The 18,650-nt window shown below is 41.3% G+C and overlaps 1 protein-coding gene across 1 annotated transcript in view; it reads right to left on the reverse strand.

Moving 5' to 3' along the window:
- LOC110986246 (fermitin family homolog 2-like) overlaps window positions 1-18,650 on the reverse strand; it is a 70,796-nt gene that overhangs the window by 15,718 nt on the left and 36,428 nt on the right. Inside the window, exons 5-7 of the mRNA XM_022247979.2 lie at window positions 5,556-5,766; window positions 4,980-5,111; window positions 4,193-4,242 (exon numbers count right to left, since the gene is read on the reverse strand). Of these exons, the coding sequence (XP_022103671.2) occupies window positions 4,193-4,242; window positions 4,980-5,111; window positions 5,556-5,766 (393 nt within the window). The remainder of the gene's footprint in view (window positions 1-4,192; window positions 4,243-4,979; window positions 5,112-5,555; window positions 5,767-18,650) is intronic.

An 18,650-nucleotide genomic window follows, 5' to 3' on the forward strand; every position in this document is an offset into this window, starting at 1 on the left:
AACACCCAAATAATCAGGGATTGGTATTTATTTGACTTCTGCTAGACAAAACTCCAGGGGAACAGAGGGGAAATTACACCCTCCAGGGTTGTGCTGGAGCTAGCTCACAAAATCGACCAAACAGCGAAATGAAAACAAAGAAGGATTAGAGCACTACACTTGGGGTGAAACAGTGTCTTGCAATTCCAATTACAGTTGGAAAGTGCAACTACTTGGAATAATTTTGGGACCAGCTTGTGGGAGAAATCTTTAGTTTGACTGCTGTCAGACCAAAACATGATTAGTCCACAATCAATGCCAGGTTTTTATCAATCAATATTGGCTTAGAGGTTTTTCAAGTGGCTTTACTACCGGGTGCGTACAACGTAGTTGGGCAAATGAGGCAAACAAGGGTTAGAAGTCATGCCCTCCAACCTCCATCACCTACAAGATTGATTCCTGCTGACAAAAGATAATCATTACAACATAAAAGCATTCTCACAGGACCGAACACGGATGATCCATGTTGTGAAATATCCAGTTACATGACACTGACTGATGATAAAAACACATGTGTCCAAGCAGCTTGGGATTATGTGCAGTCACCACCATACACCTTCAAAGAAATCTGCTCATTTAATCCAAAGGTCTGCCTCACAGCATGAAACATCTATAACTAGGAGACCCTGCATCTGAATGTGGTAAAGAAACAGGATCCACTTTTCCTCCCCAGAGTCAGTACCCCCAGACTCTTTCAAACTGAGCTTGCTGCACCCTATCCCCTTGAAAATTCTCCCCAGGGTCACATGATTAGCCAGATCATGTGATTATGGGCAGATAAATCTATAAACCAAGCTAGGAAAAAACAGCACTTGACTGGTGAGACCACGCAGCTATGGACAAACACATTTAAGTTACAAAGTATAAATGCCATTGGTGAATGTCAGCAAACTAAAATGGGTTGAACAAAGAAATGCTTCACTTAGCACAGAGACGTTACCAAAAAATCTGATCAAGCTGAAAGCTGAGAATGGGCTTCTTATGATTTGTTCTTTTTAAAAACAATTTCAACAATGGCATTTCAATTCCAAAACATAATTTCTACACCAGCCACCTTTAACCATGGTTTGACTCGGTTACACTTTCCTGAACACCAGCACAGGATGCCTACCCTATCTCCATCCATCCTGGCTCACAGAGCTTCAGAAGTTAACCCCCTTCATCCCCCCCCCCACAATACGTGAGCTAATTCATGTCCCCGCATTAAACATCCCAGCACATCATCAGCTCAGTATGTGTGCCTGCACTTCATAAGGATCTCCCGCAGAATCCCCGGTGTAATGAATCTTTTTTCTTCTTCTAGGTTCCGTTCAGCTGCAGAGGATGCCCCCCGGCCATGCGGGCAGAGCATGCTGGGCCAAGATAGCAAGTTGCTGGCTTCACCGCTCAGCACCAGACGTGATGCGCTTGAAAGATGAACCCCAGACTAGAGCAGATGCAACATTAGATCATGGCTTCCCTCCCTAATTTTCTTGAATGTCAACATTTGAATGTGAACTTTTTACATGGACTTCAGGGACAAGCTTGAGCACGGTTGTTTCCAGTTTGCAATTTTCATGGTTTTTCCTCACTTTGCCCCCAATTTGGAATATTCCAAGACTACTTGCAAACTCGAAATATGAACACTAAACTTACCACATACAGCTTCTACTGACTGCCTGGAAGATCCACCCAGTAAACTTTTTTCATTTTTTTTCCCCAAGATGTCATAAATACAGCACACTTGACAAGTTTTGTCTGTGGATCACAACAATCTGAGCAACGTAATATACCTATCTCACTCCGTCAAAAATCGCCCACTGAACGTTTTCCTTTTTTAAGGTCAGTTTTGTGATACTGATACTATTACACTTGCACTTTAAATAATGAAACTAATTTCGTGACAGCAGAACGTAAGCCACAGCTTTCAGTTACAATCAATTACAGCCGACGGCCTGTCTATGAATGTGTACTCTCCCACGTATTGCCTCTTCAATTATAAATCACAGGCGGTATTGGCATTGAGCGGTCTCCCACCCTTTTTTTTTTCAACAACTACCAGCCCAAAGAAATTCCCACATTTCTCAGCGGAACACATTGATGTCATCAAGCAAACTCCCCAGTGGGAATTTCGGTCATGAACGTCGCTTCAGGTTTGCTTCGCACACTGGATATTTTGTAACAGGTGAAATAGCCATTTCAAAAGATAAACATCAAAAATAGTCTAATAAATCTTTGTGCCAATTGATGATGGAAGCTCCCGAAAGCTACATGAAGTATAAGATCAGGTTTTTATTTTTTAAATTTGTCAGCAAAAATTACCAAACGGGCGAGATTCGTGATGCTATTGTGTTAACAGCAGAAAGTTTAGCTGAGCACAAAAAATTTTGCTGAGCAAACACACCTGTAGGTAACCAGCCAAGATGTCGAGTTAAATCCCCTGGTTGCAACCGGTGCTCTGCTCAAACTTTTGCTTAGCCTGACCATTTCATATACATTTTACAGTGCAATTTCCTCATACATGGAATTTTCCCAAGCTGATCTGATCATATCAATGCAAAATGCATGATCCTGAAAATTTAAGAAAGTGGACTTGAATGACACAGAGGTGCTATGCAAAAATAATTGCTCAGCACAAGCCGAGGGTGTACTGACGAGTCACTTTTGATGTGTTTTGGTTTAAGGTCACTCATGTCTGCTCCTCCTCGCAGCCCACACCTGGTATGTATGTCACAGGGACATCCAGCTGCTGACCGCACTCAGCCTGAGCACCGTCAGTGAAGTCCAGGTCCCATTTGAGCTGGGAGCGCGTTACGCAGGGTTAAATCGCAATGATGATGTTGCATCTCCGGTGTCGTTTACACAAGCCGTCCTGGTGAGAGCACGGCGATCAATAAAGGAGCGAGGGCAATTATATCATGGGGGGAGAGGGTTGCCAGACATCCTTGCTCCTCGGTAAGCTAATCCAAGCAATATTGCATGACCTGTTGCGAGTGATATTGTCTGTGTCGTGACACTTCAGAGAGCGTTTCTCTCTACAGGACAGTTAGATGTCATTATACCACATCAATAAACTGTACATTCAGAGCACGTTCTCTTCCATTTAATCATGAGCTATTCATGAGAAACCCTGTTGGCGAGGCTCTTCCGGATCGACAGCTGGGGTTTGGTAAGAACATCTAAGGCACAGCCACATGTAAGCAGGCATTCATCTCCCTAACATGGCTGCTATGATCCCTGGTTGCATAACAAACAAGTAATTTTATCGTCATATTGACAACAATCCCTCATAATTCTGGAGACAATTTGTCCCACAATGTGGTGTCTAGGTTTGACAAAATAACGGCTACAGTCTCACTACACAGTTGTCATTTTATGTGAGTGTAAACATACAAGTACAAAACTACAGGCCATCCTTTCTCTGACCTATGCACCGATTCCTATGTATTAGCCTTTTCCCACTCAAAACACTGGCTCCAGGTTTCAACCTATGACAAATGTTATTTTTGAAGAGAGATAAAGTCAAACAAAAGCAAATTCATTTATTTTGCTAAAATGTAGACAAGAATCCTTTAAAAGAGGACAAAGAAAGAAATGTGATAGAAACCTCTAGAGACTTAGATAAAAAGGACAAAGTAAATCCTCAATAAATCTTGGGCATGTATCAAAACTTTCGAAATCTCAAATGACGACACCCTTAGCTTGCGCACGTAGGCCTGTGCCCCTTTTATCACAAAACAAGATAATGGGGCGGTATGTCTTTCAACACTTCCTGGAGCTTATTTCCCAGTCCATCAAGGACTATGATTTACTGACATTTGGCAACAAAAGGGTTTTGTTTCATGAAGTCCTGAAGATAAAAACTATTTACAACCAACTTGTGACTTGACATGAACCCTGACCAAAGTTACGCTCATGCATCCGAACATCCCTTGATAGCACATCTTTTTGACAGTTTTCCGTTTGCAATAAAACATGTTGGCCCATTCTTTATCAACAGAAGTTTCTGCTTTCTTCTTTTTCCTGAAGCAACTCAACACATACCTCTGCAAATCCTACCCTCATCACAAAGCAAACCAGTACCCTTGTTCAGTCATGTGACCATTGGTTAGAAATCCAGGGTCTGATATAAGGCTACAGAATGAGGTAAAATAAGATGGCCGTCTTCACTAACCTGAAGAAGCGCAGGTTGTCGCACAACTCAGGAACTGTTGTGATGTCACTCTGCAAAAAAATTAAAAAAACAACAAAGGAAACAGGATGGGTTACAAAAAGTTTTGTTGTGTAGGTTACAACCAGGAAACCCAACTTTTATAATCTGCACTCTGCACATGAGATGCATTAAGCCCATACAAATAAGCTATGGGCTATTGAATTTACTGTGAAGAAGGGTTGCATGCTGAGTGCGTGCACACTTGTCCCTTGGCTGAGAAATGTATCATGGTGCTAAAAACACACACACACTTTATTTTGCCAGTCACAAGATACACCAGTCCTTTCTCATGCAAACTCATCAACCACGTCAACTCTTTCCAGCTTAGATCTATAGTAAAGATTGCGGTAACACCATGTATTTATCTCTTCTTTGAGTATGTGTGGTTCTGAGAAGAACCGGGAATAACTCGACGTTTCGAACAGTGTACTCTGTCCGTCTTCAGGAGACTGCAGGATTCTAACTGCAGTACTAGCTTTTGTACATCATTTTGTACATCATATGAATTGTATTTATTGGGAATCACATTAAAAAAAACTGATCCCTAACGAGTTTAAGTTACTGCTTAGCTTTTGAGTGGCGTTCTACGCATTTACATGTAACACACAGTTTACCACAACATCTTGAAAACTGGTTAGGTGTACAGTACAAAGAGTTTTGCCATGTGTGACAGAATTCAGGAAATCCTGGCCAAAGACTAAAAAGGGGTTAAAACTGAAGAATACCAGGCGAGGGATTACAGCCATACCTGACCGGTGGTGATTGAACTGCCCTCTAACGACACCTGCAGGTTTGTCAGGGCCTTGTCGATGTCATCTTGACCCTCTTGTACAGCTTCCGCGTCAGGCTGGGGCATCTGGGCCTGGAGATTCACTTGCAACTGTGGCAGATAGGAAAAAGGGAGATTTCAACTCTGATTGGTCAACAGGTATTTTGAAATAAAAGAAGTAATACTCATACTTTTGTTTTCCTGGCATCAGCTGGTCTGAGAAACTGCTGGCTTTATAAGCATGCTCCATGTAAGAAGCCCAAGACCTGACCATTGACATGATCCTCTGTGGTAAATCTGCAATCAACACTGTCAATAACAAACTATTTCCTAGTACACAACAGTAAGTGAGTGACATTTCAATGCACACAAATCTCCAAACTTATTAACTGGCTCCCACTCCTTTCACAGTTAAGATTACAACTGACCCACCGGGAACCAGAAGGTTCCACACTGCCCTCTTCAGTTCATGCACCGATCCAATAGTCAAACCTAACACCATTCAAGGCACATCATACCTGTAAGCATTGTTTTTTCCACGTTTTTCTGACTTACCTGTAAGGCAGCAAACATGATCATCTCTTCATCTGTGCAGTCTATCTCCTCATTGAGGAGCCCCCACTTAGCCTGCTCGTAGATCTGGTTGATTCGGACTCCGTCCTGCTTGGGGTCCAAGTCATAGAAGGCAAAATACTTGAAGCGAAGCATCAAGGTGTCATTCTCTTGGATTCCCTGCTCCATGAGGGACTTGGACGAGTCTAACCATCTGAAAAATCACAAAATAAGAATTTATAGCCTACATTTCTAATGAATGAACAATCCCCAAAGTTGAATAAACTTATAAACAATTATTCCGCCAACTGTGTCATTAGATCATATGATATTCTCTGCACTTCAGATAGAAAAAAACAGAACTTTACAACAATCTACACATTTACAAAGATTCAAAAGAAGCATTTACATGAATCCAAATCATTGTGAAGAACCAATAAACAGAAGTACCAGGGCCAAAATTTATGAAGCAAGTTCTACTTAAATTAAAGGATATAACGCCTTTGAAAACGGTCTTGAGGGATTGAAACGTTAGTTCCTCCATGTTTAAAACTCTAACTTAATGTGCTGAGGTGCAAAATATGCTGACTTTCGGCACATTTTGAAGTCTACACAAGGGAACACTTGTGTTCCTAGGGGTTCCCATAGTAGTTTCTATTGCTTTCAAATTTTTGGGGAGTCAGAATTGCTGCAACTCAGTGCAGACTACTGTGAGAATGAACGAACAATGGTACTGCAAAAAGTTACCTCCTTGGCAATGCAATAGCCTTGCCATTTGGGACCAGGAATAACTGTTACCTATGCAAACCAAGGGATAAGTATAGTTGGATTTATTAGCAAAAGTTAAACTGTCTCTAAGCGCTTCACATATTTAGCCTCATTCCATTTCTTCCTACCCTGGAAGAGAACTAGGTCCCTTAACAGCACCCTGGATGGGACTTCAAATTCCCCTGCTGGCTAAAGTTTAACCGTCGTGAATTCATTTACACGTACAAGAGAGCATATCGATAAATACTTGCATGGCCGCAGGAAGTTTCACATCATTAACGCAAACTTTCTCCCTCTGCCTCTTTCATTAAAAGGCAAACATTTCAGAGAGTGTTTTTCACCGTTCGATGCAGTCTGCATCCAAATGCCATCCTCTGTTGGTTTGGTTTTCTAATCAAATTACTCTTCTCTTCGGCAAAGAAGCTCCTACTCTGGCATTTCTAGAGAGTCACTTCTACCGTTGTGGTAGAGTAAACAGCAAACCCTACAAATTTGCAGAATACCAGGCAGTGTAAACAGCATTAAAAACTCCATTTGTTCGATGCGGAGTCCACCCAAAAAATGACCACGGGTGCGTTGTTGATGCGAGGTCAATATTACCATAGTAACACGGACAAGCCCCTCAATTTATGAGGAGCCTCTAATAAGCTTTTAATTTTGCATCTAGGACCTATATGTACGGTGCCTTACAGTACACTCCAAGTGAAGATTGAATTATGCATTCCCCCTATGCATACCATGGCACTCGAGTGTTGAAACTGCACACCATTTTCTAAAGGGCATTTTCCCTCAGGAGATTTGTTACGAAAAAAATCCCCCTCCCCACACACACACACACACAAATCTGAATCTGTGTTAATAATCCAAGTGCTACGCGAACCGCTGAAATACAAATGCCACACTAATACACTTCACAAATGAAAACGGTACACTTCAGCCAAATAAACTAAACACAGATTAAAGGCATTGACCTCATTAAGGTAATGCCCTATTGTTTCTGAAAACCATGGATTTTGTTTGCCACAGTATCAAATCTCCAGCTCTCGCACACTTTTGCTTGCAACCTTTCTGAATCCTCCAAAATCCACCAACACGTAGGAAACCTATGGCACACTTACAGTTACTCTTAACATATTACTGAGGATCTACCCATACATGTACTTTTATCATCCTTACAAAATCTTCCCAAACAAGAAGATGGATTTCCAAGGATCTTGGTGCGTTAGGGAGAATGAGTGACTTGTTGCTATGATTTGCAGGATACCAACTTGTTGCAGGACACTCATTAAAAACTGAATGGACTCCTTAACCTTGGCAAACTGTGAAACCAACCAAACTCTGCGTGACCAGAAAACAACCAACTCCTCGATTTTAAACTGCTTCTCCAGTTATAAGAGTTTATTGAGATATCCACTTCACACACGAACAAGTCCCGACTGCCAGCACCTTAATCAAATTTGATTTATGACATGCATGCACATACCATGTTCCTACACAAAGATGAGTTATGATCTCAGCTATCTACATGTATGACCCATTTGAAGCATATCCACATCTACGATGGAGGGTACTGTAAATATTTGTTCACCGCCGAAATATTAGAGACTTGGGGAAACAGCACACAGGAATGACCTGAGCAAAAGTTGATGATCAGGTAATCTAGCTCTTCAATGTGATTCATTTCAATCAATTTTAAGGAAACGTTCAAATGTCAGAGATGGTAAATTTATTTTCCAAGTGTACGGGTACATTTCAAAGGGACCAACACTCACGGCACTCAACATTGGTTTCCTGCTTACTGGAAGACTTGATCAAATTCAGAAAGGTGTCCAGCAGAAATACAAAGCTGGGTCTGCATTTTAACATATGCAACCCTGTTTGGACCAGCTAAAAGGAACATCTCTACCCCGTCAGTAGTAAAGTCAAGGTAACTAGTATCACTTGAGCTTCTTATCATAAACATTACTGAACAAGGGATACCAGCCAAGAAAGTCATGCATGACCGATGCCACTTTTGTCTGGTTCTCTGTCAGATTTTGCTCAGCTAAGTATGACATGACACTTTGTCTGCTTCTGGAGATCAAACTTGATTTTCAAAACTCAGGTTTCCAAGGTTACAAAAATCAGGTGTCGAAAACAGATACAGTACCAGTACATACATTTTTCAATCTGGTTCAAAACCACAGAATGAAAAGAACGAAGCCAACAATTTAAGCTTCTGCCTTCCACCCCCCTAAGAGAGATGTTTGCCTGCCAAAACACAGACCCTCCACTCCCTACTGCAATATGACAAGGAACCCCAGCAGAGCAGTGTAATGGCACACCAATACAATTCCAGTAGCTGTGTGGTCATTTATCATCGCTGATATCAATCATTAACAAGGAGCAGCGTTGCCCACAGGAATGGCATACTACCCTCCCTAATTACAGCATTATTCCTTCAAGTATCAGTAACGGGTCCTTGTATTATTTGGTTCAGGCCACAATGTACATGTAGATCATCCCCTGGCAACCACAGTCCCGCGCAACATGTAGTAACGTCTTTAGGTACATGCTATTGTGGCAAGACGCATTGAAAAATCTTTCACATTTTCAAAAATCTGATTCGGAGCTTCTGCACATTTCATGGCAAAATGATTCTTGAAACTTTAAGTAAATGTAACTTATGGCAATGGCAGATATCACAAAGTGCAGCTAAAACTTTTCTGTGTGTGTATGTAATAAGGTCCTCAATTCCAATGCATCCATCATAAAGATTTGATCCATGTCGGGCATGTTATAATTTACCAGGTAGTTCATGTCAACAGAGCAATCTGGACCAATCTGAACTAAACTACAAGTACACACATGTATCGCAGTACCTGAACAATGTTCCAGAATATACCCGGTACCATCAGACAGTTTGTCAAGGATGCTACCATAAGTGCACTGTATGTACGAGTGTTCAACCAAAGTGCAAGACAAGGTTTAACAATGGAATCTGTGTTTCTTTTATTCGTGTAATTGCTGGTAGCTTGCGCATTACATCTCTTTTTCAGAATCCGGTGAAAATGGGAAAAAAAAAGGCATTTCCAGTAGCGGTATTCGGTAAGCGAATAAAACCCTACCCAGTTTGGAAAAGGAGATACGCAATACTATCTAATGCCCAAAGTTGATCAATTCCACGTGTCGACCAGGGTGGAATTCGAACCTTGGCCACCTCCCCCGGCAGGAAGGAAGACAGCACGTAGTCAGAGATCAGGCAGCATCAGCATTGCATTACTATGACTTGGGTTCAAAGCTAATTCAGGTCAGCATATGGCTTGGCTTTTCAGACCCTGACGTTAACACTCAACTTCTTCATATTCCCTCTCTCTCTCTGTGTTTTTCCTGAACACTCCATACCTTCCCCTCAAATGTCATCCTCTCTAGGATCTTGTGGCAGATGGTTCATGCTGTTTGCCACGCTGCTCTGGTTCAAGGATCAGAATTCTTCAGGACAGAAAATAAGCGCACAATGCAAGGAATCTAAATGCCAGAAACACTGTATGGCCGACAGAAGACCTGGCATAGATCAAATATGCAGGTAGGACTGTTGTCATTTAAATGCTTTTAAATACCAGTGGTTGTTTTGAGTGTGTTTAAGAGAGAAAAAAATTGTAGCAATGTTTCTCTTCAATCACAAGCACAAATCAACTTTTGCCACAGACTAGCTACATATACTGGTTCATGTTTACATGTGGGCCTATACATACAAAAATTACGACATTTGAGCATGGCCTGTGCTGAACTACATGTGTATTTTGCTTGGCGAGTCGGCAAGTTGGCCAATGAAGTCAACCCAGTTCATATACAAGTGATGTAACACGAAAATGTCTTTTTTATCATCCTCTCCGAGTAAATTTAAGTGAATCAATTACCAGTGTATTTTAACACTGCAGTCTACAAGTTTTAAGAATCTACAGGTAAATATTGACGAAGTGTTATTATCTGACTTATTTGTATTGCCTTATATTCAAAAACCTCTTCCTAACACGCTCCGCATGCGTTCATTGCACCCGGGGAAATTCACATTCCCAAGGTGCACTCTCTTGTCCACTATTCATCTTCAGGTCCAAAGAGCGATACCTGTCGGGCATAATGACCGAATGCCAGGCCAACATTCTGCAAGGCAAGCAATCGGTCCCCCTCCCCACCCCAGTAGTCCGGGCCCAGGGAAGACAGAGAGAGATGTCTCGGAATAAGATGACTCAGTATTACTCATGATCTCAAAGTGAACGTAATACGCACGGCTAATGACGATCTGTGTAATATACAGGTACATGTACAGTTCTGATGACATTGAGCTCTTCTCTTTGTTAGTGCCTATCACGTATTGACGTGCCAATGGCATCGAGTTTTTTGAGTGACAATCCAATCACAGCTTGGGCTCAGATTTCTACATCATGCAAAAAGGATTAAAGCTAGTACTGTGCCATTTCAATACTGCTAACTTAACAAAAAGATGCTCCGTATCAGACCATTTCTATTTGCTATTTTTCCCAATGCAAGAAATGTTTAATTGGAATTCTTCTATCAATAAAAGCAGCAAAACGGGGAAACTTGTCCCAGCTTCTTGCTTGCATGTTCTGTCCCACATACTGCACAGGGGTTGAGTTGACAAATCGATCTGCCGCAAGGTGACAAATGATGCAAGCCTGCCAGTAGTTATGTGGTGCCTTTTCACATGTGCATCATACCGGTATTTGCTTTCAAGAGTTACAACTTGTTTTTTTTTCTGGACACCAAAGAATTTGGACTTCCCATTTTATAAAGGGAAAAGCTATTAACTCTGTGTACTGTAAAAAAAAAAAAACTTGGTGCAATTGATTAAGCAATCACAGATCTATTATGCCACATGTAAGCAGTGTGTACAAAGCAAGATGGTGTCTAATAGTCCTCATTTTCACCTATTAACCAAGTAAGTAAATGAAGTAGACTCTCGTCTCCACCTGCTTCTTTTTCCCCCAGCAACCAATTTTTATTTATTTTCCATTTTTTGGGGGGGGGGATTTCCTACATATTTTTACTGTTTACATTGTAATTTCTAGTACTGTTTCATTACAATATATCATCACAGATACATTATTGGAGAAAAATTTAACTATGCTTGGAAGACTACTGATAACAGATACTAAATGAGATACAAATTCACTACATCCTAGCCCTTTGGAATACCAGGCAAGCACAGTCCTGTCCTAACATGGATACAACCAAGAGACCAGAGAATTCAGACTATGGACATGTCCTGTTTCCAATTACCCCCTGAAACAAAATCTGGCCCACAATCCTTTCATTAGTTCACAGATGTGCCTGAGTCAGGGTGTGCTATGTGCATTGCTGGCCATGTTGGCACGTGATGGCAGCTCTATGCCTGAGCAGATAACCAAACAGAATGTCTTCAGCTACACTCAAGATTGAGCAATTATACCATACGCCACATCTGTGATGTACATGTAGAGTAAGTGTGAAAGTTTATCTTGTCTTAATCTTACACAACCCTGCTCTTTCCTCCATCAATCTTACATTCATTTGTGATCTGCCTTCACAAACTAAGGCTACCACCATAAAAAAAAGTCCCGGGCTTCAAACCATTGGACAGAAAATCAGAAAAAAAGTGGTACATAACCCCACTGGTAAATTGTTAACTTGTTCATCTTTTACAGGTGCAAAAAATCTGTTAAGTTCGCAACTGGTAGTTAATTTGAAAATGGAAAAAATGAAAAAGATTAATTTGCAAATAATACAAGATCACTCAGGTTAAACGAACTGTTTCTTCTTTAACTCTCCTTGCCAGAAAGATTTACAAGAACACTTTTTATTTAAATGCAAACAACTGCCCTGACCACATGAACATGCACTGACACCAGAGTCAGGTATTTCCAGAGTTCACCCATGCACGTGCATCAATGATACACACACAAACTGAAACGCACACTTCCGCCAACTGCTACGGCTTCCGACATTTACTCCAATTTCAAAAAATAAAAACCACAGATGATCACAGAAGGTAAACATATACATGTATTGGGGTGTTTCTTCACTGGGAGTTCATGACAGCAAGTTCAGTTCACTCTCTTTTTCTTACCAACATTTACTGCACATGAATACAGAATGACTCCTTTGAAGTTTGATCAACCCCCTGATTAATCCAACTTCAACATCTTGATGACAACACGCCGGTCTGTCTCCGTCAAAGATGATTAATGAAAACCTTTTTTTTCTTTTTTCAACCAAAGAAGAGCAAACAAATTTCAAGGGCTTTGCCAAGGACATTATTTGATATTGGTTTTCAAGTTAATGAAAGGGTTATGCACACGTCAGAAGAAAAGACACACATGCAGGTTAAATTTATGGACAAGAGTGTGCACTCAAGTACGTTCAACAATCAACACCACTGTTCATGAGAAAACAAGAGTACTTGTATTGAAGTACATGTACTTTACGTACCGATGAACAAGAAAAAGTGCAGTTATGGTACTTTGAACTTGAAGTTTAGGAATTTTTTTGTTGCAGTCGCATACATCAGGTCAATTTATAATACATGAACACTGTGTGCACAGTCTGCCAAAATTGCCCTGGAATGATTCTCAATGGCATGAGTTTTAGATGGCTTTCACAATACAATGTATTTCAAAAGCAAGGGTATTCTCCACACATCAGCAAAAGTAAGAGATGTTAATAGTTAAAACTGAAAACCAAAATCGTGACAGCAACTTCATTTCAAATCCAGATACCAGTAATTCATAAAAACCGAATGGAGTATAATAAATTGGGCTCCACAGTTTTTAGAAAAATGACGGAGATAGTCACATGTACATGAATGACTCCACTGGTAGGAAAAAAAGGTCAATCCACAGTAGTCGGCACATTACCATGCATGTCCACGACAATATGAGCTAGAAACTGTCTGAGTTTCCATTACTTATGCTGTCACACGGCTGGATTTTGCATCCTACCCAACCACCGTGAGACGAGGCAAATTAAAAAAAACTTCAAGTTCTGGATCTGGAACAGAACGTGCCAAGAAAAACGATTGGTTTATTGGTCAGTTAGGGAGGGATTAGAAGAACCAAGAAATTCAATTTGCAACCCCTGCTGGTCAGAGCTATGATGTGTGTGTAGGAGTATATCATAATAAATTCAGTCTTGTTGATCTAATCAAATTTCTATTGGCTGGCGGTAGGGTTCAAACTAACCATTTTTATGGCACTTGTACATGTATGAAGATATGGTAGATATGGTAGTTTTAGTCACACACTGCCTTTCTCACTTTTATTTTGAATTTCCGAGGTAGGGTCTCTCGTTTTAAAAATATTTTCACTTTAGATTCCATTAAATTTTCAGAATTGTAGATGTAGAGGTTATGCATTAGCGTTTCCTCAGAGGGCAAGAGTTTTTTATCGCTGGGACAGGCACAAGTTTAACTTTTTGCCTTTGTTGTAACTAAACAACAGTAACAAAAACAGCCTCTGAGACACCATGGAGATGCCAGCAATGCACAACATCTACATGCATAAGATATCATTTCTCAACATGTTGATGACAATGTGTCTATGTACCCGGTACTTTTATCGTATATATATCCTCTCTTTCTCCCCTTCATTTAGAAAGGCAAAACAAGCGGAAACCTGAATAACTGAAAATTCTGTGTTGCAACAGCTGGCATGTTCATGTACCTGTTGGGAGGGAAAACACTGACATACTGTATCTCCCGAGAGATTCATTACTCCATGTTAACATAAATCAGTGGGATACCCGATATTCCCGGATGTATCACATTTGAGTCGTACATCAAATGTAACATTCCTGAGGGCTTAAATGAAAGCCAAGTTTTGTGACCTTGTTAAAAAATTACAATGACAGGAGCTGGAAAAACATCTCTGAGGGACTATCAAATCACTATGCCACTCAAGGTAACAGAGTGAGGTTTTTATAAAATAGCTGCAAGTTTCCATCCACAGGATGTTATTTTTTGAATGGTGTATTACAGGGGCAACTTTGGATACATGCCTTGCCCAAGGTGGCTTGAGATGTCGACGAGAGGCTACGCATGCAGGCAACTATAAAGGGTTACCTTATCTGTTTCCCCATGGGGGAGGGGTAAAGAGTCTGCCCCACCCCTCAGCGGCTGAAACCCATTGTAATAGGACTACTAGGACATCATGTTTGCAGCCGTCTATACTGCAATTACACCTGCAGGTCTCTCCATTATCGTTGTGTTTTTACAAGCGTTGCCATCGCTAAACCCAATATATTCCCCTTCATCACCTCTACCCGCCCCGTGCCCCTGCGATATTGTCCCTGATTATATTTTTGTGGGCTCCTCAGGACCACTCCATTCATTAAATGGATATTTTCCACCAGGCATCAATTACAAGAAGGGCACCTCCATGGTGTTTTATTAGAGCTAAAGTTACTCCCTGTGGTGCCTGGTACCTGCCCCACTCAGCAGGCGGTAATAGATGGGGACGCAGATACTGTACCATAGCTGCCTGTACGGGATGGATTCTAGCCTGGCTTCCTTACAGTTGTCCAATTAAACCTCAGCTGAGTCAGTCTTAGTTTATCCCCCTCATAGCGGAGGCTGTATTGTGTTTCCAGAGAGGGATTGAATGGCGAAATCAAAGAATGTGAGTTTCATGAAAATACTGTATTGATCCGTGAATTTCAGATGTGAAATTTAACCATGCCTACAAAACTGAATCTGAGTGACCGACTCCAAAGCTGAAATAAAGCAGGAGCCTTTCTCGGTTATTACAGAGACAGTTGAGTCAGCTTTCAAACAAATGGTGTGGTAAAATTATACAGCAAGGCGGATTGTCTTACGTGCTCAGCACAGCTGCGTATCCCAATGTCACTGGCTTCGCGGGTGTGTGAGCAAAGACAGAAGAATCCCTACAGTACACGCATAGCTACCACTGGTAGTTCGTGTCAACCAACACTAAACGTGACTGAATTTTTCTGAATCAAAGGCAATATTCTTTACCCACTGCCCATCTACTTTTAAAGAAGCTTGTAGAAGTATCAACAAACTATAACCATTCTCCACAAAGTACAAACAAGCACTCAAAGAGTAACACAAGGTAAACTAATTTCAACCAGTCATTTAAATACACGCACTGCAGTTGCATTAGCAAAGCATTAACTGACCTGAACTACTGGTACTGCCAAGCCTGAGGCGATACTTCAGGCAAGATTTGGAATGGGCCACTGAAATTGGTTTTGAACCATGGACATGTACAAGTAGCACAGGCAACATGACAAATTGCTTTAATCATTTCTTTTTCTTGTTTAATCAAATTTGAATTTGTCCCATCTGTAGACCTGACCATTACTGGAAGAAGCGGAGATTTACCTGGACATTATTGATCACTGATCACACATCCAGGGTCCTAGACTTCACAAGGCCACTGTTTACTCAGACAGGATAGTGCAGTGTTGTTGACGGCACCCCCTTCCCACTTCACCAAACCTGATTGCCAACGATAGCAGCAAGAATCCCTGCGCAATTAGGCAGTCCCTCCGCCTTGTTAGCGTTCTTGGCGTAATTAATTTGATCAGATATCCTTCAGGCCAAGATGCCAAAAAATTTGTTTGAGGGGCATGGTGTACACAAACACTGCATGAGCTTTCCTGAAGACTTTGAGAACAAACAGGAACACAAAATTTCAGGTTCTAAATATATCACCCCTTTTTCACACTGATGTAATTATTTCTATCAAAAACAGAAATTTCTGCATCAATTTTTTAGCCATCGTCATGCGAAAAGGCTTTGCAATTCCTCTTCTCATGAAGAAATTTTCTGCAGCCCAACTCTGATATTTGTATTTCTCAGCCGCGGCCTGGCTATGTGATTTTGTTAAGGGTTCATTAATTTGTGTACTTAGAGACACACAAACTCAGCTTCTGTGCTTCAAGGTAATGAGCTATGATGACAACATTAACAAGTTTGGCGCCAGGCTCTGAACCAGTCGGCAAACACACTGTTATGTAAGCTCCAGTTGACTTCCGTCCGACACCTGCGTGGCATACACCTGTAGGGACCACCTTCATTACTTTGAGTCGTTATCATTAAGTGACTAACGAAGGCCTAATGAAGTTTACCGTCGAACAACTGGGGCTCTTGACTCCTCATTGCAAGAAACAATAAGGGTAACCCTGTGTTGGCATTTACAGGTATTAGGAAGCAGTCAAACTGTGCTGATCTAGACAAAAGTCTCATGTTGCTGTCAAATAATAGGAAGGATCTTTCGCCTAATCCCTCCTCCAAGCTAATAGTGTCCATATTGGCAAATTTCTCTTGAACTATGGTACATGTAGCAGGGTTGTAACCCCAATTTCAGACAGGTGTTTCCGAGTTGTGCTGAGCCAAATTAAAAGCAAACTTTGACTTAGGTACAGCAGTTCAATGTCTGAAACAATTAAGAATGACCAGGCGTGCTAGCGGGCAAAAGATCGACACTTGAAGGAGCTTGGGATGACACCAGAGCGACTGGGTTTCAGATGTTGCTCTTTTCATGGACCAAAACCCAACGCAAATGTATGTATTAAGTCTGAAACCAAAATTTAATTGAGTCCATCTGAGTCACTCTTAATTCCATTTGGTTTGGCGCAACCCTAGATCGCCTGTCTGAAACGGGTGCAATATATTTTACAAGACTTTATTATTCTATTTAAATACTGTTCTGGTACATACATTTGGGCAAGCACTGACAAATTTGTTGACAATGAATGGTTGAGTCTGGAATACTGAATGACAGGGCAGGGCAACCAAGGACACTCCTTCCTGACATTCAGTTCTTTCTCTCAATGTAAATCTTTCCAATTCATTGTTAACGTGATGGATTACTTGCTGGACTGGTGGATTCAGTTCTGTAATCCACAGCAACTTGGAGGGGGAGGGGAAAATCAATCACTCTTGCTCTTGCACTTTTTGAAACAGTTGAGGGTGTTCCCAATGTAAACAACCTTTGTTTACAGTTTACTTTTGAGTCACTGAGCTGAACCTGGTCCCCCAGTAAAAACCAATTGCCATGGGAACGATTTATTTATTTTCAACCCAAACACTTTGGCTACTGGGCCCTCACTTGACCCTTATCCCAAACCAAGCCTAGCTTGTAAAAATGTCCCATAATTCAATGGGTACAAGTATCATGGTGGATTGATGCATACTGTTGTCAAGAACCATAGGAGGATGATGAGCCAGTGAGCTACCCACAAACGCCCGGAAATGTTCCATCTCACTGTAAACTGTCAAAGAACATCTTCAGCTACCACAGTGTCAGCTTCTTCAAGCCTTGACATGTAACAAACATCAGTCTGGATGGCATCCCGATTTTTTTGGCTCAAAGGCCAAATCCTTCTTCTCAACACTTCCTGTTCTCCACAGGGCACATTGCGTCATTCTAACAATTTCCCAGAAAAAAAAGGTGTTAACCGACTTCACAGCAACCAATTTTCTAAATTTGTAAACATGGAATCTAACATTACTCATGGCTTGCTCAAATGTCCCCTCCCCCCTTAATGTGGCCAATTACAGACGGCCTTCCTGCCAGTGGTACAGTACAAGTGGTATCACCTTCCTCTGATCCCATGAAACCCACCCACACACAGAGTCCTAAACCCACCCACACACAGAGTCCAGACTCTAGTTTTCAGCCTCTCAAAACCATGACAGCAACTACAGCCGCATCGCCTTGGTAATCTGACACTCAAAGATAAAATTTCTGGACATATTTTAAACAATTTTGGTAGATTGTTTGCCCTTCAAGTAGTCCTACAGTCTGTTATCAGAGACTGGGAAACCTTTGGGACTTTCCCTAGGGAACAGCTGGTCTCAATCTGGATGACTGCTTTCCTTTTCGACTTATACATGTAAATCATGGAGACAGAGGCAACCTTCCAAGAAAATCACTTCTCAAAGCTGTTTATGGCCACGCCATTCAGGGAAGAGGAACTACATGTGTATATATGTATTTGGACATTTCTTGGGAATGGTTAGCACAATCAGCAATACTTCAAAGAAATATACTTGGGAATTCAGGACAATGTTCATGTTTACCGCCACAAAATTCAAGCAGTTCTAACAGACGCACTGATTTTAAATGGAGTGATTTTCAATTACATTTCAATTAAACTTTCTGAGAACATTCAAGATACACTTTGCCAGCACCGGTCCTTGCCGTCCTTGCTCAGAATTCCAAGTTTGACAGAGGAGCCAAAGCTCTTTCTGGGAGTAGGGGACAGCACTCCGGCAGCAAAATGACAAGCCATCAATGCTGAAAGGGAGTCAATAGGCCTCTGCATTGA

This window comes from Acanthaster planci, linkage group LG01 (assembly GCF_054643075.1).
Source record: "Acanthaster planci isolate LZ-2023a linkage group LG01, COTS_SCS, whole genome shotgun sequence".
Taxonomy (NCBI): domain Eukaryota; kingdom Metazoa; phylum Echinodermata; class Asteroidea; order Valvatida; family Acanthasteridae; genus Acanthaster; species Acanthaster planci.